The 24,736-nt window shown below is 45.6% G+C and overlaps 1 protein-coding gene across 1 annotated transcript in view; it reads left to right on the top strand.

Moving 5' to 3' along the window:
* The window catches only part of LOC110485216 (calcium channel, voltage-dependent, P/Q type, alpha 1A subunit, a), a 175,937-nt gene extending 164,110 nt beyond the window's left edge, over positions 1 to 11,827 (top strand). Inside the window, exons 50-52 of the mRNA XM_036939765.1 lie at positions 4,954 to 5,170; positions 5,367 to 5,680; positions 6,601 to 11,827. Coding sequence (XP_036795660.1) covers positions 4,954 to 5,170; positions 5,367 to 5,680; positions 6,601 to 7,386 — 1,317 coding nt within the window. The 3' untranslated portion in view covers positions 7,387 to 11,827. The remainder of the gene's footprint in view (positions 1 to 4,953; positions 5,171 to 5,366; positions 5,681 to 6,600) is intronic.
* Positions 11,828 to 24,736: the final 12,909 nt, after the last annotated feature.

Genomic DNA, 24,736 nt, shown 5'->3' with positions numbered 1-24,736 from the left:
ATGGCATAAGGGGACGATGAGAGGCAATCCGTAATTTTGATTCCGACATTAATGAGCTAGCTAAGACGGACGTAGCCAATATAACTATTTGTTCAGCGACAGAAATGTACACCGACAGAAATCAGAACAAGAGCCGTTCTTACATTATTCTCCCTGTACACCAAGTCAGAACCGTAGGAAAAATAAAGGGGGCATATAAGCCTAGTTAAATAAAGGTTAAATAAAATAATAAACAAATAAATAAGCAGACAATTATGATGACATTTCTCTAAAACAGGCTATAGGCTACATGTGCACCACCAAGTCAGAACAGTAGGCTAAGTTATGAGAGGGAAAGGGACAAAATTATTGAAGTGAGGCACATGGGCTACTAACAGCTTACTACACAACATACACTTAGTATTACTTCATTAGCTACAGTATACATATCTCCCTGGCATGTTACATCATTTATGCAGCAACATACAATACATTTTTGGACTCACCGTTCTGCTGTGCTCACTTGAACAGGAAGGTGGCTCGGTGGTCCTTCTTGTGGGCAAATTTTGTCATGAAACATTGTCTGCAAAGTCTGGCTTTCTCTGGATTTATGGTGCTTTCAAGACAACTGGGATTCGGCAAAAACAAGGCAGAATCATGACGTCAGTGATCTTCAGGTCTGAGCTCCAGAAAGAGGCCCGAGTTCCCGACTTGGAATTCCGAGTTGGATGACCGTTCAAAACGTATTTTCCCAGTCATAGCTCCTTTTTTTCCAGAGTTCCCAGTTGTCTTGAACTCACTGAAATCTGACATTTCGGGGTTCCGAGTTGCCAGGTGTTTTGAACGCGGCAGAAGTCATGCTGGACTGACAACATGGCCAATGTATTCAACCTTTTCTGGCCCATGGTGTTGTGTGTGAATGTTTATCCTTTTAAGCTTGAAAAAGAGACCCTTAAACCCAGACTTGGCCCACACACCCTTTCCACCGAATAGCAGGCAGAGGAAGCAAAATAGTAATTGGTTTGCAACATTTATATTTAGCCACTGATTCCTTCCAAACCTCTCATTGTTGAATTTGTGATTTCCAACTTGTTGTGTAATGTTTATGTCCAATGGCCAATGAGCACAGATACATTTTATCTATAATTTCTCTTCATATGACAAAGATTGAAAAGGATTTGCCTGTAGATTGTCGACGTGATTCATGATGATGACTGCTTGTCTAACTTGCTAGCTAAGACTTTGAAAGCATGACGTTGACATGATCAGTCCATTCAGCTACGGTAGATATAACGTGATTTGACGTAATTTTATCTGTGGCCAATGACCTTGAGCCTTCTTGGATGGGCACTTCTAATGTAAATCTATGGCAGCACCCAAGGCGGCTTGAACTTTCTAGGTCTTCCTGTAGATTTTGCGGTGACGTAGTGTCCCCATGAGTGACAGAACACTAAGCCAATCACAGCGCAACTGGAGAAGATTGACAACCCCTATGCTCTGTATTTTCCGCTGGCTGCCCCACCCCCACAGAAAGCACTGAGCTAGGCTGAAACATCTGCTGTGTTTTGGAGCTGCTTTACTCAAGAAAGCAAAAAATAAACCATGTTTGTATGTGGCTTTATTAAATCAATAAAATATTTTTTTACATTGTTTGCAAACTGATATGTGACATGTATTAATTCCAAAAGAACATGCAGAATAGGCAAAAAATATAGAAATATATATATATAGATGGGGCTCAGAACAGGTGGGGCTCTGAGTTGGACCCCCTTTTTTGTTCTTGACCCAAACTGGTGCGCCTGGCACCTACTACCTTACCCCGTTCAAAAGGCACTTAAATATTTTTTCTTACCCACCCTCTAAATGGCACACTTACACAATCCATGTCTCAATTGTCTCAAGGCATAAAAATCCTTTAACCTGTTTCCTCCCCTTTCATGCACACTGATTGATGTGGATTTAATAAGTGACATCAATAAGGGATCCTAGCTTTCACCTGGTCAGTCTATGTCATGGAAAGAACAGTTGTTCTTAATGTTTTGGATACTCAGTGTCTATGCAAAATATAAGCAATATGGCAATAGCTCCACCCTGCCCTCTGATAAGCCAGATGGATTTTTTTCCATAATACTTACATCTTGCCTGGTGAATGTGATTATGTGAGGTCAGGATGTTGGAACAAGGCTAATTTACTTACCTCTCTAGTCCTTGTGCCAAGCGGTTAGGGTCAAGGTGTTGATTTGAGATTGGCAAACTCTGCACCCTCTCTCTGTCTCTCTCTCTTCCTGCTGCTGCTGCTCTGTGTTGGGTGTGCCATGTGTGTTGCGTGTATCATGCCTGTGTGCTTGTCTGTGCTGATGTATTGGTGTTGGTGTTGCATGCATGCCAGGAGTATGTGTGCCCTTGTTGGAGTGATTTTGTGCGTGTGTGCATGCATGTGTGTGTTTGCCTGTGTGTGTATGCTTGGTGAGTGTGTTTGTTGTGTGTGCTTGGTGTGTGCTTGGTGTATGTGTCTCCATGTGTGTTTGTGTGTGTGAGGGTATCCTAGCTACACACTGTCTGCTGGTTTCAGTCCATTATCATCTATTCTGGTTTCAACCTGGAATACCAGGGGAGTTAACTCTACATCCAAATGATCCCTTCTTCAATAAAGTATCGGAAACCAGCAGACACTGGTGGACTAGTCCTTAGCAGGCCTGGTATATACAGTATGCAGGTGTGTACCAGTAGCATTATAGGCACTGTCCTGGTGTCCAGCAGCCCTATGAGGTCAGAGCGGCTCCCCGTGCCCCAGAAAGAGAGCTTCTGAGTGGGGCTGAGGACTCGGGACAGCTCCTATGTGCACGCTGGCAGAGGGGGCTGGCAGAGGATTGTGTTATGATTTTGGGGGAGGGATTGGGTGGGGATGGGGTGGGTTAGTCTTTTGGGGGTGATTAGGAGATACTGACCTATCTTTCCAGATGAAGTCTTGGGTGCATGTCAGGCATGGCCTATTGCCTCCCTTTCATCTCCCTTTCTTCTTACTTTTACTGTTGTTTGTCTTCTTCCTCTTCTCTTTTTATTATCTCGATCTCTCTCTGTCTCTTTCTCTCTCTGTCTCTTTTTTTTCTCTCTCTCTCTCTCTCTCTGTCTCTCTCTGTCTCTCTCTCTGCCTGAGGCAGCATGATGTATATATGATACTAATACAGGCATGTGTGTGGAACAGTATGGGGGGGGGGGGGGGTTATCATGGGTTACCTGGTGCCCACCTCTACAAGGTTATACTGTATATGGTAGGAATGTAGAAGCACACACATGTAAAAGTCAGGTAAACAACTATACAGTATATACACACACACACAGGTCGACACACACACACACACAAACACACACACACACACACACAAGTCCCTTCGTTTCCCCATTATGTCTGGAGACTAGAAAGGAGACATGAGGAAAGTAAACCTGAGAAGCCTGCTGTGTGACTACTCTTCTCCTCTCTGTCCACTCTCCCATCATCCATCTCTCTCTCTTTCTCCATCCCTCTCTCTCTCTTTCTCCATCCCACTCTCCCATCTTCCCTCTCTCTCTCTCTTTCTCCATCACACTCTCCCATCATCCCTCTCTCTCTTTCTCCATCCCACTCTCCCATCATCCCTAATCTCTCTCTCTTTCTCCATCCCACTCTCCCATCATCCCTCTCTCTCTCTCTTTCTCCATCCCACTCTCCCATCATCCCTCTCTCTCTCTCTTTCTCCATCCCACTCTCCCATCATCCCTCTCTCTCTCTTTCTCCATCCCACTCTCCCATCATCCATCCCTCTCTCTTTCTCTATCCCACTCTCACATCATCCCTCTCTCTCTCTTTCTCCATCCCACTCTCCCATCATCCCTCTCTCTCTCTCTTTCTCCATCCCACTCTCACATCATCCCTCTCTCTCTCTTTCTCCATCCCACTCTCCCATCATCCCTCTCTCTCTCTCTTTCTCCATCCCACTCTCTCATCATCCCTCTCTCTCTCTTTCTCCATCCCACTCTCCCATCATCCATCCCTCTCTCTTTCTCTATCCCACTCTCACATCATCCCTCTCTCTCTCTTTCTCCATCCCACTCTCCCATCATCCCTCTCTCTCTCTCTTTCTCCATCCCACTCTCACATCATCCCTCTCTCTCTCTTTCTCCATCCCACTCTCCCATCATCCCTCTCTCGCTCTCTTTCTCCATCCCACTCTCCCATCATCTCTCTCTCTCTTTCTCCGCCCCACTCTCCCATCATCCCTATCTCTCCCTCTTTCTCCATCCCACTCTCCCATCATCCCTCTCTCTCTCTTTCTCCATCCCACTCTCCCATCATCCCTCTCTCTCTCTCTTTCTCCATCCCACTCTCCCATCATCCCTCTCTCTCTCTCTCTCTCTTTCTCCATCCCACTCTCCCATCATCCCTATCTCTCTCTCTTTCTCCATCCCACTCTCCCATCATCCCTCTCTCTCTCTTTCTCCACCCCACTCTCCCATCATCCCTCTCTCTCTCTCTTTTTCCATCCCACTCTCCCATCATCCCTCTCTCTCTCTCTTTCTCCATTCCACTCTCACATCATCCCTCTCTCTCTCTTTCTCCATCCCACTCTCAATCCCACTCTCCCATCATCCCTCTCTCGCTCTCTCTTTCTCCATCCCACTCTCCCATCATCTCTCTCTCTTTTTCCATCCCACTCGCTCATCATCCCTCTCTCTCTCTCTTTCTCCATCCCACTCTCCCATCATCCCTCTCTCTCTCTCTTTCTCCATCCCACTCTCCCATCATCCCTCTCTCTCTCTCTTTCTCCATCCCACTCTCACATCATCCCTCTCTCTCACTTTCTCCATCCCACTCTCCCATCATCCCTCTCTCTCTTTCTCCGCCCCACTCTCCCATCATCCCTCTCTCTCTCTCTTTCTCCATCCCACTCTCTTATCATCCCTCTGTCTCTCTCTTTCTCCATCCCACTCTCCCAGACTATAACAGATAATAGTCCTATGAAGCGCTCGGCCTCCTCCCTTGGTCACAGTCGATCTGGGAGGGGCCAGAGGGAAAGGGGAGGGGCCGATGATTATGCAATGGAGTATGTGATCCCCGAGGAGGGCGGAGCACCGAGGCACAGCCACCGACGCCGCGACCGAAGCCACCGGGCCTCCGAGCGGTCACTGTGTCGATATACAGACGCAGATACAGGTCAGAGACAGAATGAGTGTGCATGCGTTGGTCAGGAACGGTTCAGAATGTGTGTGAGTCAGAGAGTGTGTGAGAAGAACGTGCTTAGTTCCCTGAGTTGCTACTGTATCAAAGTGTGTTTGATGTTGTCATGTTGTCATGGTTACAAAGACACTAGAGATACCATGATGCCAACAATAACTTGCCTCCATTCCAGCAGTACTGGGCACAGACTTGAGCACCACCACTCAGTCAGGTGACCTGCCACCCAAGGAGAAGGACCGTGACCGCGACAGAGACCGCGGTCGGCAGAAAGACCGCAAACACCACCACCATCACCACCACCATCACAGCGGCTCTGTGGACAAGGAGCGCTACACACCAGACCGTGCCGACCGCGCCGACCGGGGGGGAGAGCACGGTGGTCACAGACAGCCCCGAGGAGACAGAGACCACGACCGGGATAGGGAGCACGACCGTCGCTGGTCACGGTCACCCAGCGAGGGCAGAGAGTGCATGACACACAGACAGGTGGGCTTCTATGATGTGTGTCAACATTGAACCACCTTCCTAACTGTTTTAGCCTCAGGTTCTCCTTTTAGTTCTACCTTGAGTGTCTCCCCCATCTCCTTGGCCTAAATATCTTTAGGCGGCTGACTTTCCCTTTTTGACACTTCCATACATTGTCTATTCATTAACTATTGTTGTTTATAGGATTCAGCAGTTTAGACACACACTTACACACAGAGGTGATTGGTTAACAACCTAGATTCAGATAAGAGACAGACTGAACAAGGCAACAACATTGAAAGAGTGCATTGTGGGAACCTTCACAATCACCATTTTGAGGCCTACTGTGTCAGATCTGATCTCTTCTTTTCTTTTCTCCTGTTGTTTTTGTGTCCTCTCTTTATTCTTCATGACTCATCGCTTTTCTCTGTTTCCTACGGTGTATGCTGACTCCCATCATTTTCTATATATCGCTTTTTTATGTCTTTCTTTTCCCGGCATCCTTCCTTCCCCTCACACTCTCCTGATTGCTCTCTTCTTCTTCTTCTTCTTCTTCTTCTTCTTCTTCTTCTTCTTCTTCTTCTTCTTCTTCTTCTTCTTCTTCTTCTTCTTCTCGTTGCTGTTGTTGTTCTTGTTGTTATTGTCTGTTGTTCTCTCTCTCCCTCTCTTTATTTATTTCTCCTTGTATTTCTCTTTCTCTCTTTTTCTCTCTCCCTTTCTTTTCCCTCCCTCCCTCTCTCTTCCTCCCTCCCTCTCTCTCTTCCTTCTTACCTCCCTCCCTCCCTGACTCCCTCTCCCTCTTCCTCCCTTTCTCTCTTCCTTTCTTCCTTTCTCTCTTCCTCCCTCTCCCTCTTCCTCCCTTTCTCTCTTCCTCCCTCTCTCTGTTCGTGTCGTCGTTAATTTTATGGTTCTTTTTTTATTTGCCTTCAATGTTCGTGTAGGGCAGTAGTTCGGTGAGCGAAAGTCCCGCTCCCTCTACCTCGGGGACCAGTACCCCGAGACGAGGCCGTCGGCAACTCCCTCAGACCCCGGCAACGCCCCGCCCACACGTCACCTACTCTCCTGTTGTCCGTAAAGCCATGGCCACACCTCCCGGGGCCCAGCCCCTGGGGCGCAATTCCGCCCCCGCCCCCGCCCCTCACCGCTTCTCCCCTGAGCCCCCCCAGGGACCTCCCCCGCCCCACCATGGCTCACCCAACCAAGCCTGCCACCCCCCTCCCCGCTGGGGCGACGGGGGAGGAGGAGGAGGAGAGAGTGGGTCGCTGGAGGGCGACGGCTGCTTCTACAACCAGGACTACCAGGATTACGACCGTGAGCACCACAAACCGCCTCCCTACGAGCAGAGCCCCACACAGGGCAACCCTCACAAGCCTCACCCCCTCAACCACCCTACTCTCCCCGTGCTAAACCATCCCCCAACCCCACAGCAGCAGCACCCTATCAACCCGCACCCAAACAACCCCCACCCCAACAACCCCCACTCCCGCACCTCGCCCAGGACTTCCCGCCACGCGCCCCCACCCAACACCACCCCCACCCCCCAAGGGCAACAGCCTCCCCCCACTCGACGTCTCCCCAACGGGTACCGCGCCTCTTCCCCCTCCTCGCAACACCACCACGGCCCCACCCACCCCGGGCCCCACAAGGTCCCCCCTCCACAGCCTAGAGGGCCCCGCACTAAAGACCTGCACGAACCCTACAACAACGCGGATGACAACAGGTGCTAGCCTCTGGAGACTATGGAGGGATGGATGGAGGGAGGGAGGGCTCAACCACACTGTCTGAGTTATCAGTCCCTACCTCCCAGCCCAGGAAAACACACAGCCAGATCACTGATCACCATGAGACAGGGGAAACCAAGGCATGATTCTTTCTTTCCTTATTTCCGTTTGTTTTTCTTTTCGTTTCTTCTGCTGCTCAGTGTTTCCCGGGGATGGAGGGAGTGAGGAAGGGGTAGTTAGAATAAAGGGATGAGGAGGAGGACCACTGAAGGATGAGTGGAAATTAGTGAACAGGGTATGGAGTACAAACCAATTCCTCCTCCAAAAACTATGGAACCCAGCTCATCAGATACAAGGAGTTTTTCAAAATGGATGATTTCAAAATGGATGATATGGGGACGGATGCTTTTCTCACCGTATCATGATGCTACGCCTCTGGAAACAAATTAAAAACCGCCACAACGACCAAGACGTCATCACGTAATCAACGCAAGAAACTATGACATTGCGGAGAACTAAGTGGAGTTGCGTTAGTTGCAAAAACCAACCACCAACCCCGATGATGGGGAGATATTGATGAGTTTTATCATCTGTGTTTACTGTTAATAATGACATCAGTGATGATGAGCCTTCCACCTGAGTGTGGTGGGGGGAGTGGGGGGGACACCGGGACACACACTCTAACTCTGAACGAGAGAGGGGGTTATGTAGGCGGAATCTATCCATTCCAACCCCCCAACCCCCCCAAAAAGATTCCGCCCCAACCGAGTAGAGAAGAAACATAAAAAAGTGGATGGTGAACATAAAAAAAAATAGACTTAAAAATAAACATTTTCTTCAGTATTTCTTCTTCTACTCCTGCGGCTGCTACTTTTCCCTCTTCCTCTTCTTCTTCTTCTTCTTCGAAACATTGAAGCTTGATTCTTCTGTTGCACCCGCACAGCTTCGTTGGAACTTGCAGAGTTTAAAAACCTGTGGAATCCTGCATGATTGATACAAAAAAATGATAACAAAGAGAAACTACTGTAATGTGGGGGAAACTATCCCTGGGTCCTTTCTATATTAGTCTGTGGGGTTCTCTCTTTTTCCTGTAATCCCTTTGTTTCTCTCTCTCTCTCTCTTCCTGTGCTGGATGTATAATCAGGATAGTTAGGATGGATGAAGAGATGAGGCGTCCCTCTCTCTCTCTCTTCCTGTGCTGGAGGTATAATCAGGATAGTTAGGATAGATGGCGAGATGAGGCGTCCCTCTCTCTCTCTCTCTCTCTTCCTGTGCTGGATGTATAATCAGGATAGTTAGGATGGATGGAGAGATGGGGCATCCCTCTCCCTCTCTCTCTCTCTCTCTCTCTCTCTCTCTCTCTCTCTCTCTTCCTGTGCTGGAGGTATAATCAGGATAGTTAGGATGGATGGAGAGATGAGGCGTCCCCCTCTCTCTCTCTCTCTCTCTCTTCCTGTGCTGGAGGTATAATCAGGATAGTTAGGATGGATGGAGAGATGAGGCGATGAGGAAGAGAAGCACAAGGTCCAAGCCTTTTTTATGCGGAGGGACAGGATTATCTATTTCCCACTTTGTTCTTATTGAAATGCTCTGTGCCAAATTATAACTGTTGATGTGGCTGAGATTGCACAGTCATTTTCAAGGAAGTAGATATTTTGTTACATGGCCTACTTTTATTTCATGGAAGGAAAGAAGGCAGGAAAGTATGAAAACGCAGACCCCACATATTATAGGTTCATATTAAAAGGGAGTTGAAACTGGGGGAGGAAGTTACAAGCACGCTCCATGGTCCTTATTGGCTCTTCATCTGCTGACGCATAGCCTCGTTCAAACCAGAGATATGTCTCTAGTCTTCCAGGGTTTGTGTTTGAAAGAGCGATGAAAAGAGAGAGAGAGAAAGAAAGGCCGATGAAAGGAGGGAACCTCTTCACCTTTCGTTTATTTGTTATTAATAGTGATAATGGTTCTATAGATACTGATAACAATTCTATTGATGATTATGATAATAATGATGATGATAATAATAACGATGATAATAATGGTGATGATGATGATGACGATGTTCATGCTTGTGAGAGAGAATTATTTTAGTCTTGTATTTGTGTTTGTTACTTTCGAGTCGATAGTGCTCAGCGCGTCACCATCTTTGTTTAGTGAGACGTTCTGTCTGGTTGGTGGTCCACTGGTCCGGCTGGTGGGCGGAGCTTTGTCAGAGAGGTGCATTGTGGGAACAGGAGTAATCATAGTAATGACTCTGATACAGTGTAATACGGTGGGGAAGGGAAAAGGAACTTAAAAAGGAACTAAAAAAAAACAATGTCAAACATCATACAGGAAATCATGTATCTGACATGTATACTTGTTCATTGGACAGTTGTTTACATATATGAATCATTTTGGTAAATATAGGGCAGCTAAATGGTCTTGCTTAGGTAACGGGGTCTACAGACTAAAGTAGACCAGATAAAGCAGTAATGAGACAGAGCTCCTCTACCAGTTTGGCCCTCTAGGTGGCACTGTATGCAATACATTGCATCCCTGTCCTATTGCATCATTGTATCACCCCTTCTATTTTGACTGTCGGATTCCAATGTTTTCGTATCTGTCTTTAAACTGGGAGCATAAGGTTTAAGTGTTGTCTGTCACTGGTGGATCACCTCCTTTGTGTTCAGGACATGTAACACAGCCAATCACAAATGCACAGGACATGTATCACAGCCAATGAAAATGCATGGGAGAAACAATGACTTGGTCTTTTCTGCCAAACCTCTGTGTCCTGTTTCACCCTATTCTCTTTTTGTGTGTCTTTGTGCGCCTCAACCTAACGTCCATCCTAATACCCACCACTGTTCCGTACAGTGTCTCTCTCACAGTTGCCGGACTTTGAGGATTGCCATAGTGAACCATTCATTTATTAGAATTATGTCATTATTATTCTTATTATTACACTCCATGTCAAAACCATTAGCGTCAGGTAACAGTGTTTGTTCACGGCTGCCATAGATATAGCGCAGTTAGATCTGCACATATCTGGATTCTGATGTACTGTAAAGACATATCCCATGATTCTATGTACCACACTTTGACCAGAAAGTGCACAGGCACATTGCCTTTACAGTATTCATCTAACGTAGGAATGTCATAGACGTGTATAAGTCACATCACAACACTGATAAGATAGGAATATACAGATACACTCTCAGTATGTAGCTCTTGGCTGTAGCAAGTATGCATGTACGTGTGCGTATGGCGTGTGTGTGTTTGCGTGTGTGTCTGTGTATGAATGCGTTCTTTTATAGCAAGAATGTGTGTGTACATTCAATGTGTGTGTGTGTACATCAATAGCTAGCTGTTTTCGTTGGATATTTCATTTCATTTGTTTATTTGCTTTGAATATTTTGTGATGAGATTTGAGTTGGTGAGTGTGTGTGTGTGTGTGTGTGTGTGTGTGTGTGTGTGTGTGTGTGTGTGTGTGTGTGTGTGTGTGTGTGTGTGTGTGTGTGTGTGTGTGTGTGTGTCTGTGTGTGTGTGTGTGTGTGTGTGTGTGTGTGTGTGTGTGTGTGAGTTAGCCTGTGTTTGTGAGCGAGTGTCAGAATGTTTGTGTGTCTGTGTGCAAGATGAAATAAGATGTCAATCACCCTACAATTGAAACTATGAGAGGCCCTAACATTCACTGTCAATCATTGTGTCCTGTACTGACCAACCATCCACTAACAACACATATTCTAAATAATCCCACTGTTACTTCAAAAAGCAATGTATGAGCTGCTATGGAAAACATAGAAATAAAAGCATTTTAAGTACCAAAAAAATACCAAAAAAAGGGAAAATATCTACTTCCAGAACTGCATGTGCTATGTGCATGCCACACCGTGGATGAACTGTCATCTTCAGGAATCAAAAAATAAGAATATGAATTCAGATTTTAAAAAATATATGAATATAGATAGATGTTTTTACTAAGCAACATGTTTTCTTTTTTCCTTCTATTTTTGAGAACAAAAAAGGTTTAAAAAATCTATTTAAAAAAAAAATGTCAAAAGAGCGACATGATGACTTTGGTGAGAATCAAAGTTGGTTTGTTTATTTATGTTGCCAGCTGTTAACTGTAAACATGGAGGTGAGACACTACACAACCATGTTCAGGACACTACAAAAAAAGAGAACTCCTGTTTTAAAGAAGATAATCAAATTAAAAGAGATGGGGATATCCCTGCCTACTTTTGGATGGGGCCAGGAGCCAGCCAAATCTGATGATGTAACCCTTAAAACTCTGGCTGTGGGATCTTTTATCTCTCACTCACTCCCTCTCTATTTCTCTCTCACTCTTGTCTCTCTCACTCTTATCTCTCACACTCTCAACCTATCTCACCGCTATTTCTACCCGTGCATTTTGTAATTCCAGACAGATTTCTTCCTAATGAATAAAAACCAGAGAGAATGCACACTGTTGGTCTGGAGAGACTTCTGTTTCTTTTTTTGTGTGTGTTTTCAAGTGTATGCTTGAATGTGTGCGTATGTTTGAGTGAAAGGGTGTATTATAGTGAGAATGAGAGTGTGTTTGCGTTGGGGTTATAGATTTGGAGAAGTAGAGACATTTGATGTGTGTAACGGAGTGTATTGTTATGTGTAAGGTAGTGTGTATAAGTGCATTTAGGAGTGTAAATATTGTGTCTCTGCTATCTCCCTCTGTTTCTAGTGTTCCCCCTGCCTGCCCTGTCCCACTGGGTACAGACATCAATTCAACCTCTATTCCAACTTAATTCAATTGAAATGACATGGAAACAAAGTTGATTCAACCATTGTGTGCCCACTGGTCTGTTTCTATTGTTCCTCCAGCCTTCCCTGTGTGTTCTGGTCTGTTTCTAGTGTTCCCCCTGCCTAGACTGTGTGTTCTGGTCTGTTTCTAGTGTTCTCCCTGTCTACCCTGTAGGTTCTGGTCTGTTTCTAGTGTTCCCCCTGTCTACCCTGTGTGTTATGGTCTGTTTCTAGTGTCCCCCCTGCTTGCCCTGTGTGTTCTGTTTACTTTAGAGAGGACAGCTTCAGATCAGATTGCTGCCGGAAACATTAGCAGTACAATCAATGGGCCGGATCTCACATTCCACACCTCTACTCCCCTCCTATTCTCCACTACTTCCACCTTTCCCTAAAACCCCCACATTCTTTCCCTCAACCGGCCGCTTTCTGCTCCCCCAATGCCCCTTATCATTCCCTCAATCTACCTCTCTCTTCTCCATCTCTTCTCTCCTCACACATTCCTCCACTGCATTCCTCCTTTTTTTCTCCACTGTACTTCCTCCCTCCTGTCTAAAAACATGTATCCTCTCTGTTCACCTTTTCTCTCCTCTCCTCACATTTCAGTTCATTCTGCTGTTGTATGATGCAGTCATCTAAACGTGAATATGTAGGTGACAACCGTATTAAAAGCCTTATAGTAAGATATTATAAAAACGTATGCATGTGTATAACAAGTTATAAAGCAGTATGCAGACTTTCAGTTGTTACCTATCTATTTTATTAAGACATTGTCTGTACATCAAATGGAAGAACACAGGAATAAATACTGTGCAGGTGAGATGGAAACCCTGAAACTGGCTCATAGAAAACCCTCCAATAATTGATAGGAAAAATCTGTATTATCAGGATAACTAACTAAAGTTTTATTTCACTCTGCTTCCTTTATTAATCCAATTAGCTGTGCTACTGACATGTCATGTAACTGCCAAAGGTACACAACCCCTCGCTCTCTCCCTCCTCTCCATCCCTCCCTTTTCCTGGTGCTGCCTGTTGGCCAGATGTGAGTCAGGCGGATGTGTGAGGTGTTCTGTTCTAATGTCTGTTCTATATATAACACCCTAATACTTCACCCCTCCCTCCCTCCCACACACACACACACACACACACGCACACACACACACACATCCTCCCCCGCATTCTGCTGCCAGCTCCACTTCCTGTATCCTGCCCCCCTCTATTTCCCCCGCTCTCTCGCTCCCCCTCCCTCTCTCCTTCATTTCTCTCCCCTACTTCTTCCACACCCGGGCCAGACCAAACACACAGCTAGGGTGGAAGGCAGATTTAACAACATTGTTCACACCCCACGGGCTAGTATAGCCTACTCTCCAAGGGGCCGATTCTGATATTTTGGAAATGTATGCCTTTCCTACGCACACCTTTCAAATCAAATCAAATGTTATTGGTCACATACACACATTAACAGATGTTATTGCAGGTGTAGTGAAATGCTTGTGTTCCTAGCTCCAACAGTGCAGTAATATCTAACAATTCACAAAAATACATACAAATCTAAAAGTAAAAGAATGGAATTAAGAAATATATAAATATTAGGACGAGCAATGTCGGAGTGGCATTGACTAAAATACAGTAGAATAGAATACAGTAAATACATATGAGATGAGTAAAGCATTTAAACATTATTAAAGTGACTAGTGATTCCATGTCTATCTATATAGGGCAGCAGCCTCTAAAATAAAATATAATAAAATGAAATTGTATTTGTCGCATGCGCCGAATACAATAGAATAGACATGACAGGGAAATGGTTACTCACAAGCCATTAACCAACAATGCAGTTTCAAGAATATATATATATTTTTAAATAATAATAATTAAGGAGCAACAGTAAAATTACAGTAGCAAAGCAATTTACAGCAGGTTCCGGTAGAGTCAATATGGAGGCTATATACAGCAGATTACGGTACAGTCAATATGGGGGCTATATACAGCAGGTTCCGGTACAGAGTCAATATGGAGGCTATATACAGCAGGTTCCGGTACAGAGTCAATATGGAGGCTATATACAGCAGGTTCCGGTACAGAGTCAATATGGAGGCTATATACAGCAGATTCCAGCACAGAGTCAATATGGAGGCTACATACAGCAGGTTCCGGTACAGAGTCAATATGGAGGCTATATACAGCACGTTCCGGTACAGAGTCAATATGGAGGCTATATACAGCAGATTCCAGCACAGAGTCAATATGGAGGCTATATACAGCAGGTTCCGGTACAGAGTCAATATGGAGGCTATATACAGCAGGTTCCGGTACAGAGTCCATATGGAGGCTATATACAGCAGGTTCCGGTACAGAGTCAATATGAAGGCTATATAGAGCAGATTCCGGTACAGAGTCAATATGGAGGCTATATACAGCAGGTTCCGGTACAGAGTCAATAAGGAGCCTATATACACCAGGTTACGGTACATGTACAGAGTCCATATGGAGGCTATATGTAGTAGATTACGGTACAGAGTCAATATGGAGGCTATATACAGCAGGTTCCGGTACAGAGTCAATATGGAGGATATATACAGCAGGTTCCGGTACAGAGTCAATATGGAGGCTATATACAGCAGGTTCCGGTACAGAGTCAATATGGAGGCTATATACAGCACGTTCCGGTACAGAGTCAATATGGAGGCTATATACAGCAGATTCCAGCACAGAGTCAATATGGAGGCTATATACAGCAGGTTCCGGTACAGAGTCAATATGGAGGCTATATACAGCAGGTTCCGGTACAGAGTCAATATGGAGGCTATATACAGCAGATTCCAGCACAGAGTCAATATGGAGGCTACATACAGCAGGTTCCGGTACAGAGTCAATATGGAGGCTATATACAGCACGTTCCGGTACAGAGTCAATATGGAGGCTATATACAGCAGATTCCAGCACAGAGTCAATATGGAGGCTATATACAGCAGGTTCCGGTACAGAGTCAATATGGAGGCTATATACAGCAGGTTCCGGTACAGAGTCCATATGGAGGCTATATACAGCAGGTTCCGGTACAGAGTCAATATGGAGGCTATATAGAGCAGATTCCGGTACAGAGTCAATATGGAGGCTATATACAGCAGGTTCCGGTACAGAGTCAATAAGGAGCCTATATACACCAGGTTACGGTACATGTACAGAGTCCATATGGAGGCTATATGTAGTAGATTACGGTACAGAGTCAATATGGAGGCTATATACAGCAGGTTCCGGTACAGAATCAATAAGGAGCCTATATACAGCAGGTTCCGGTACAGAGTCAATAAGGAGCCTATATACACCAGGTTACGGTACATGTACAGAGTCCATATGGAGGCTATATACAGCAGGTTCCGGTACAGAGTCAATATGGAGGCTATATACAGCAGGTTCCGGTACAGAGTCAATATGGAGGCTATATACAGCAGGTTCCGGTACAGAGTCTATATGGAGGCTATATACAGCAGGTTCCGGTACAGAGTCAATATGGAGGCTATATACAGAAGATTCCGGTACAGAGTCAATATGGAGGCTATATACAGCAGGTTCCGGTACAGAGTCTATATGGAGGCTATATACAGCAGGTTCCGGTACAGAGTCAATATGGAGGCTATATACAGCAGGTTCCGGTACAGAGTCAATATAGAGGCTATATAAAGCAGGTTCCGGGTAAAGAGTCAATATGGAGTCAATATACAGCAGGTTCCGGTACAGAGTCAATATGGAGGCTATATATGGCAGATCATGGTACAGAGTCAATATGGAGGCTATATGCAGCAGATTCCGGTACAGAGTCAATATGGAGGCTATATACAGCAGATTCCGGTACAGAGTCAATATGGAGGCTATATACAGCAGGTTCCGGTACAGAGTCAATATGGAGGCTATATACAGAAGATTCCGGTACAGAGTCAATATGGAGGCTATATACAGCAGGTTCCGGTACAGAGTCTATATGGAGGCTATATACAGCAGGTTCCGGTACAGAGTCAATATGGAGGCTATATACAGCAGGTTCCGGTACAGAGTCAATATAGAGGCTATATAAAGCAGGTTCCGGGTAAAGAGTCAATATGGAGTCAATATACAGCAGGTTCCGGTACAGAGTCAATATGGAGGCTATATATGGCAGATCACGGTACAGAGTCAATATGGAGGCTATATGCAGCAGATTCCGGTACAGAGTCAATATGGAGGCTATATACAGCAGATTCCGGTACAGAGTCAATATGGAGGCTATATACAGCAGGTTCCGGTACAGAGTCAATATGGAGGCTATATACAGAAGATTCCGGTACAGAGTCAATATGGAGGCTATATACAGCAGGTTCCGGTACAGAGTCTATATGGAGGCTATATACAGCAGGTTCCGGTACAGAGTGAATATAGAGGCTATATACAGCAGGTTCCGGTACAGAGTCAATATGGAGGCTATATACAGCAGGTTCCGGTACAGAGTCAATATGGAGGCTATATACAGAAGATTCCGGTACAGAGTCAATATGGAGGCTATATACAGCAGGTTCCGGTACAGAGTCTATATGGAGGCTATATACAGCAGGTTCCGGTACAGAGTCAATATGGAGGCTATATACAGCAGGTTCCGGTACCGAGTCAATATGGACGCTATATACAGCAGGTTCCGGTACAGAGTCAATATGGAGGCTATATACAGCAAGTTCCGGTACAGAGTCAATATGGAGGCTATATACAGCAGATTCCAGCACAGAGTCAATATGGAGGCTATATACAGCAGGTTCCGGAACAGAGTCTATTTGGAGGCTATATACACCAGGTTACGGTACATGTACAGAGTCCATATGGGGGCTATATGTAGCAGATTCCGGTACCGAGTCAATATGGAGGCTATATACAGCAGGTTCCGGTACAGAGTCAATATGGAGGCTATATACAGCAGGTTAAGGTACAGAGTCAATATGGAGGCTATATACAGCAGATTCCGGTACAGAGTCAATATGGAGGCTATATGCAGCAGATTCCGGTACAGAGTCAATATGGAGGCTATATACAGCAGGTACAGAGTTAATAAGGAGGCTATATACAGCAGGTTCCGGTACAGAGTTAATAAGGAGCCTATATACACCAGGTTACGGTACATGTACAGAGTCCATATGGAGGCTATATACAGCAGGTTCCGGTACAGAGTCAATAAGGAGCATATATACACCAGGTTACGGTACATGTACAGAGTCCATATGGAGGCTATATACAGCAGGTTCCGGTACAGAGTCAATATGGAGGCTATATACAACAGGTTCCGGTACAGAGTCAATATGGAGGCTATATACAGCATGTTCCGGTAAAGAGTCAATATGGAGGCTATATACAGCAGGTTCCGGTAAAGAGTCAATATGGAGGCTATATACAGAAGGTTCCGGTACAAAGTCTATATGGAGGCTATATACAGCAGGTTCCGGTACAGACTCAATATGGAGGCTATATACAGCAGATTCCGGTACAGATTCAATATGGAGGCTATATGCAGCAGATTCCGGTACAGAGTCAATATGGAGGCTATATGCAGCAGATTCCGGTACAGAGTCAATATGAAGGCTATATACAGCAGGTTCTGGTACAGAGTCAATATGCGGGGGCATATTGAGGTAATTGAGGTAATATTTTCATGTAGGTGGAGGTAAAGTGACAATGCATGGATAATAAACAGAGAGTAGCAGCAGCGTAAAAATGGGGCGTGGTGTGGGGACAATGCAAATTGTCCGGGTAGCCATTTGATTAACTGTTCAAGATTCTTATGGCTTGGGGGTAGAAGCTGTTGAGAATCCTTTTTGACCTAGACTTGGCGCTTCGGTACTGCTTGCCATGCAGTAGCAGAGAGAACAGTTTATGACTAGGGTGGCTGGAGTCTTTGGCAATTGTTGGGTCTTCCTCTGACACCGCCTGGTATAGAGGTCCTGGATGGCAGGAAGCTTGGCCCGAGTGATGTACTTGCCGTACATATTACGCTCTGTAGTGCCTTGTAGACGGAGGCCGAGCTGTTGCCATACCAGGAGGTGATGCTCTCGATGGTGTAGCTTTTGAGGATCTGAGGACCCATGCCAAATCTTTTCAGTCTCCTGAGGGGGAATAGGCATTGTCCTGCCCTCTTCACGACTGTCTTGGTGTGTTTGGACCATAATAGTTTGTTGATGTGGACACCAAGGAACTTGAAGCTCTCAACCTGCTCCACTACAGCCCCGTCGATGAGAACGGGGGCGTGTTCGGTCCTATTTTTTCTTTAGTCCACAATCATCTACTTTGTCTTGATCACGTTGAGGGAGAGGTTGTTATCCTGGCAGCATATTGCCATGTCTCTGACCTCCCTATTGGCTGTCTCGTCATTGTCAGTGATCAGGCCTATCCCTGTTGTGTCATCGGCAAACTTAATGATGGTGTTGGAGACATGCTTGGCCATGCAGTCATGGGTAAACAGTAAGAAACAGGAGGGGACTGAGCACACACCCCTGAGGGGCCCCTGTGTTGAGGATCAGCATTGCAGATGTGTTGCTACCTACCTTACCACCTGGGGGAGGCGTGTCAAGAAGTCCAGGATGCAGTTACAGAGGGAGGTATAGTCCAAGGGTCCTTAGTTTAGTGATGAGCTTAGAGGGTACTATGGTGTTGAATGCTGAGCTGTAGTCAATGAACAGCATCCTCACGTAGGTCTTCCTTTTGTCCAGGTGGGAAAGGGCAGTGTAGAGTTCAATAGAGATTGCATCATCTGTGGATCTGGTGGGGCAGTATCCAAATTGGAGTGGGTCTAGGGTTTCTGAGATAATGGTGTTGATGTGAGCCATGACCAGCCTTTCAAAGCACTTCATAGCTACAGGCGTGAGTTCTACAGGTTGGTAGTCATTTAGGCAGGTTACCTTGATGTTCTTGGGCACAGGGACTATGGTGGTCTGCTTGAAACATGTTGGTATTACAGACTCGGTCAGGGACAGGTTGAAAATGTTGATGAAGACACTTGCCAGATGGTCAGCACATGCTCAGAGTACATGTCCTGGAAATCCATCTGGCTATGTGGCCTTGTGAATATTGACCTGTTTAAAGGTCTTACTCACATCGGCTACGGAGAGCGTGATCACACAGTCATCCGAAACAGCTGATGCTCTCATGCATGTTTCAGTGTTGCTTGCCTCGAGTGAGCACATAAGTTATTTCGCTCACCTGGTAGGCTTGTGCCACTGGGCAGCTTGCGGCTGTGCTTTCCTTTGTAGTCCCTAATAGTTTGCATGCCCTGCCACATAAGACGAGCATCAGAGCCGGAGTAGTATGATTCAGTCTTAGTCCTGTATTGACGCTTTGCCTGTTTGATGTTTCGTCGGACTGCACAGAGTGATTTCTTATTAGCGTCCGTGTTTGAAAGTGGCTCATTGTTTAGCTCATTGCGAATGCTGCCTGTAACCCATGGTATGTACGTATGGTCACTGTGGGGACGACGTCATCGATGTACTTATTGATGAAGCCAATGACTGATGTGGTGTACTCCTCAATGCCATTGGAAGAATCCCGGAACATATTCCAGTCTGTACTAGCAAAACAGTCCTGTAGCTTAGCATCTGCGTCCTCTGACCACTTCCTTATTGAGCGAGTCACTGGTATTTCCTGCTTTACTTTTTGCTTGTAAGCAGGAATCAGTAGGATAGAGTTATTGTCAGATTTGCTAAATGGAGGGCGTGTGTGTAGTAAAGGTGGTACAGTGTTCCCCCCCCCCCACCCCCCCCCCTCCCTGATTGCACATTTAACATGCTGGTGGAAATGAGGTAAAACGGATTTAAGCTTGTCTGCATTAAAGTCCCCGGCCACAAGGAGCGCCGCCTCTGGATGAGAATTTTTCTGTTATCTTACGGCCCTATACAGCTCGTTGAGTGCCATCTTAGTGCCAGCATTAGTTTGGGGTGGTAAATAGACAGCTACGAAAAATATAGATGAAAACTCTCTTGGTAAATAGTGTGGTCTACAGCTTATCATGAGATATTCTATCTCAGGTGAGCAAAACCTTGAGACTTCTTTAACATTAGATTTCGTGCACCAGCTGTTATTTACAAATAGACACAGACCGCCACCCCCTGTCTTAGCAGAGACAGCTTTTCTATCTTGCTGATGGACCAAAAACCCCACCAGCTGTATGTTATCCATGTCGTCATTCAGCCACGACTCGGTGAAAAACATAGGATATTACAGTTTTTAATGTCCCGTTGGTCGGATATCCTTGATCTGAACTCATCCATTTAGCTATCCAATGATTGCACGTTGGCTAATAGGACTGATGGTAGAGGGGTTTAACTCACTAGCCTACGAATTTTCAGAAGGCAGCCCGACCTCGGCACCCTTTTTCTCTGTCTTTTCTTCACGCAAATGATGGGGATTTGGGCCCGTTCCAGACAGAGCAGTATATCCTTCCGTCGGACTGGTTAAAGAAAAAATTGTTGTCCAGTTCGAGATGAGAAATCGCTGTTCTGATGTCCAGAAGTTATTTTTGGTCATAAGTGATGGTAGCAGCAACATTATGTACAAAAAGATAAAAAATAAGTTACAAACAATGTGACAAAACAAACAAAATAGCACAGTTAGTTAGGAGCATGTAAAATGGCACCCATCCCCTCTGGCGCCATTCTCTAAGGTGCAGGGTTGAGTAACCTGGTCTCCCATGCGGACTCGGGAGAGGTGAAGGTTGAGAGCCATGCTTCCCCCGAAACACGACCCCTCCAAGCCGCACTGCTTCTTGACACACTGCTCGCTTAACCCGGAAGCCAACCGCACCAATGTGTAGAAGGAAACACCTTACAGTTGGCGACCGAAGTCAACGTGCATGCACCCGGCCGCCACAAGGAGTCTCTAGAGTGTGATGGGACAAGGACATCCCAGCCGGCCAAACCCTCCCCTAACCCGGATGATGCTTGGCCAATTGTGCACCGCCTCATTGGTCTCCCGGTCCCGGCTGTCTGCGACAGAGCCCGGGATTGAACCCGGATCTGGAGTGATGCATCTAGACCGTTGTGCTACTCGGGAGGTGGGGTCGTTTATATCCTTGATGATATTTTTGGCCTTCCTGTGATATTGGATGCTGCAGGTAAGGTAATGTGCCCCCGGTGATGTGTTGGGCAGACAGCACCACCCTCTGGAGAGCACTGCGGTTGCGGGCGGTGCAGTTGACGTACCAAGCGGTGATACAGCCCGACAGGATGCTCTCAATTGTGCATCTGTAAAGGTTTCTGAGGGTCTTAGGGGCCAAAGCAAATTTCTTCAGCCTTCTGAGGTTGAAGAGGCGCTGTTGCGCCTACTTCACCACACTGTCTATGTGTGTGAACCATTTCAGATTGTCAGTGATGTGTACACCGAGGAACTTGAAGCTTTCCACCTTCTCCACTGCGGTCCAGTCAATGTGGATAGGGGCGTGCTCCCTCTGCTGTTTCCTGAAGTCCATGATCAGCTCCTTCATTTTCTTGACATTGAGGAAGAGATTATATTCCTGGCACCACTCCGCAAGGGCCCTCACCTCCTCCCTGTAGGCTGTCTCATCATTGTTGGTAATCAGGCCTAATACTGTTGTGTCGTCTGCAAACTTGATGATTGAGTTGGAGGCGTGAATGGCCACGCAATAATGGGTTGACAGGTAGTACAGGAGGGGGCTGAGCACGCACCCTTATGGGGCCCCTGTGTTGAGGATCAGCGAAGTGGAGGTGTTATTTCCTATCTTCAACACCTGGGGGGGTCCGTCAGGAAGTCCAGGACCCAGTTGCACAGGGCGGCATTTTGACCCAGGGACCTGAGCTTAATGATGACCTTGGAGGATACTATGGTGTTGAAAGCTGAACTATAGTCAATGAACAGTATTCTTACATAGGTATTCCTCTTGTCCAGATGGGATAGGGCAGTGTGCAGAGTGATGGCAATTGCATCGTCTGTGGACCTATTGGGGCGGTAAGAAAATTTAAGTTGGTCTAGGGTGTCAGGTAAGGTTGTGGTGATATGATCCTTGATTAGCCTCTAAAAGCAGTTCATGATGGCAGAGGTGAGTGGTGCGGGGCGATAGTCATTTAGTTCAGTTACCTTTCCTATTCAATTCTCAGTAGTTGGTATTCAGACTTACCTTATGCAGGTGTGTAACGGGCTTTGCAGGTGTGGTTCCCTTGACTACATTTCATTCAACCTCTGAAAACCCTCCCACTTGCTTGCAAACAGATTTTCTTGTGGAGGTTTCATTCAATAGTGTTATCAGTACATTTATCTTAAGCCGTCCCTTTAAATACGGTGTACCTTTAATTTGAATTTTGTTAACTGACTCACTAGATTACATTGAGAATAGAATACAATGGGTTCAGAATATAGGGATCAATGAAAGAAACCCACCAAATACGGTACTGTATATGCATATTTGACTCTGTTTCAGCAACTGGTAGATTTCAAAATACTCTGATCTTGTATTTTTGGGGTTAGGAGAGCCTTTACACATGAAATATATTGATTAATCTAAATACATTGGTTTGATTCATCCTGAAAGTTGTCATATCCAAGGTCAAATCATGAGCTATTGGAAGGTGGAAACAAGTGTACAATACGGGTTGAACAATAGTCCTTGTGATGGCCACTCCAATACCGTGACTTTGTTGTCCTTAAGCCATTTTGCCAAAACTTTGGAAGTATGCTTGGGGTCATTGTCCAATTGGAAGACCCATTTTACAACCAAGCTTTAACTTTCCGACTGATGTCTTGAGATGTTGCTTCAATATATCCACATAATTATCCTCCCTCATGGTGCCATCTATTTTGTGAAGTGCACCAGTCCCTCCTGCAGCAAAGCACCTCCACAACATGATGCTGCCACCCCTGTGCTTCACGGTTGGGATGGTGTTCTTTGGCTTGCAAGCCTCCCCTTTTCCCTCCAAACATTACAATGGTCATTATGGACAAACAGTTCTATTTTTGTTTCATCAGACCAGAGGACATTTCTCCAAAAATTACAGTCTTTGTCCCCATGTGCAGTTGCAAACCGTAGTCTGGCTTTTTTATGGCAGTTTTGGAGCAGTGGCTTCTTTCTTGCTGGGCGGCCTTTCAGGTTATGTTGATATAACTTCACAAGGTAATTTCCTGTTGTTCTGGGATTGAGGGGATCTCTAGGAGACAGAACGCGTCTCCTTCCTGAGCGTCATGACGGCTGCTTGGTCTCATGGTGTTTATACTTGCGTACTATTGACCCACTGGAATTGTGATACAGTGAATTATAAGTGAAATAATCTGTCTGTAAACAATTGTTGGAAAAATGACCTGTGTCATGCACAAAGTAGATGTCCTAACCGACTTGCCAAAACTATAGTTAACAAGAAAATTGTGGAGTGGTTGAAAAACAAGCTTTAATGACCCCAACCTAAGTGTATGTATACTTCTGACTTCAACTGTATGCTGAGCACTTGTTGGCTGCTTTTCCTTCACACAGAAAGTAGAGGTTTTTACACTTGGAACCGGCAGGTTTGCTCGACCTTATTTATGGTTTCCACGCACATAAAAGTGGTGGAAATGAGGGAATTAGTGAAGGTATACAGCATATCTGCAAAAACACCTCCACCACACCTTCATTTCTTACATCTCCACCCAGAATGAATTGCAGGTGCTATTCTCATTCAATTCAAGGTCAGAAAAAGCATAGAGAAAAAAGTGCATACAAAGGGAATTCCATTCCATTTACATGCGCTTAACTTGGTTCGGAATCGGCCCCCAGCAGCGAAAAAACAAACACCCATTTTCAAACCCTCATGAAAGCAGCTCCAGGCAGCCCCTTATTGCCGTTTCACACTGTCTTTTTGTCTGATTATCCGACCAGAATCTTGGTCCAGATGCATGGGCCAGTCGTGCAGTCATGCCCAGATTGTGATTGGGGTGGTCAGGCCGATGCCCCTGCATGCCACTAGGAGAACAGTGTCCCATGTCTGACTGTACTCCACAGCTGCCAGGGTGGCACAATAGACCCTCTCTCTCAATTTTCCCTAGGTGAACAACAAAAGTGATACATTGTACCCATTCCTAACGTAATTTCATGACCGGGAAATAGTGTTTGTCCTGCGTCCCATTCTTTACAGCAGCGTAACCTCCTGGAAATATAACCTGTGTGTGTGTGTGTGTGAGAGAGAGAGCGAGAGAATAGCGATGACACAGCGTGCTTCCGACTCATCACACCCATTGCCGTTTCCTCCCCACACACTCCATGGGGCAATATTCTTACTACCCTTGTTTCTTTAGTCACGCGGACTCCATACCACACCCACATCCGCCCAACCACTGGGTACAGATGTCAGCTTAACGTTCATTTTTTATTTACGTTTGGTTGAGTTGTCAACTAACGTGAATTCAACAAAAATGTGACCATGTCATCAGGATTTAAGTTAAACGTTGTGTATAAAAAAAATCCAATCAGTCTTCCACGTTAAAACAGATTTTTGGGGGGTTGAAATGAAGTGGAAACAACGTTGATTCAACCAGTGTGTGCCCAGTGGGCACCCATGTCATGATGAAGTTTCCACAGGGCTACAACAAGTTAAAAGGAAACAAGAAAAGG

Source organism: Oncorhynchus mykiss, chromosome 13, assembly GCF_013265735.2.
Source record: "Oncorhynchus mykiss isolate Arlee chromosome 13, USDA_OmykA_1.1, whole genome shotgun sequence".
NCBI lineage: Eukaryota > Metazoa > Chordata > Actinopteri > Salmoniformes > Salmonidae > Oncorhynchus > Oncorhynchus mykiss.
The sequence above is the reverse complement of the archived record's forward strand: the minus strand, read 5'-3'. Positions and strand labels throughout refer to the sequence as shown.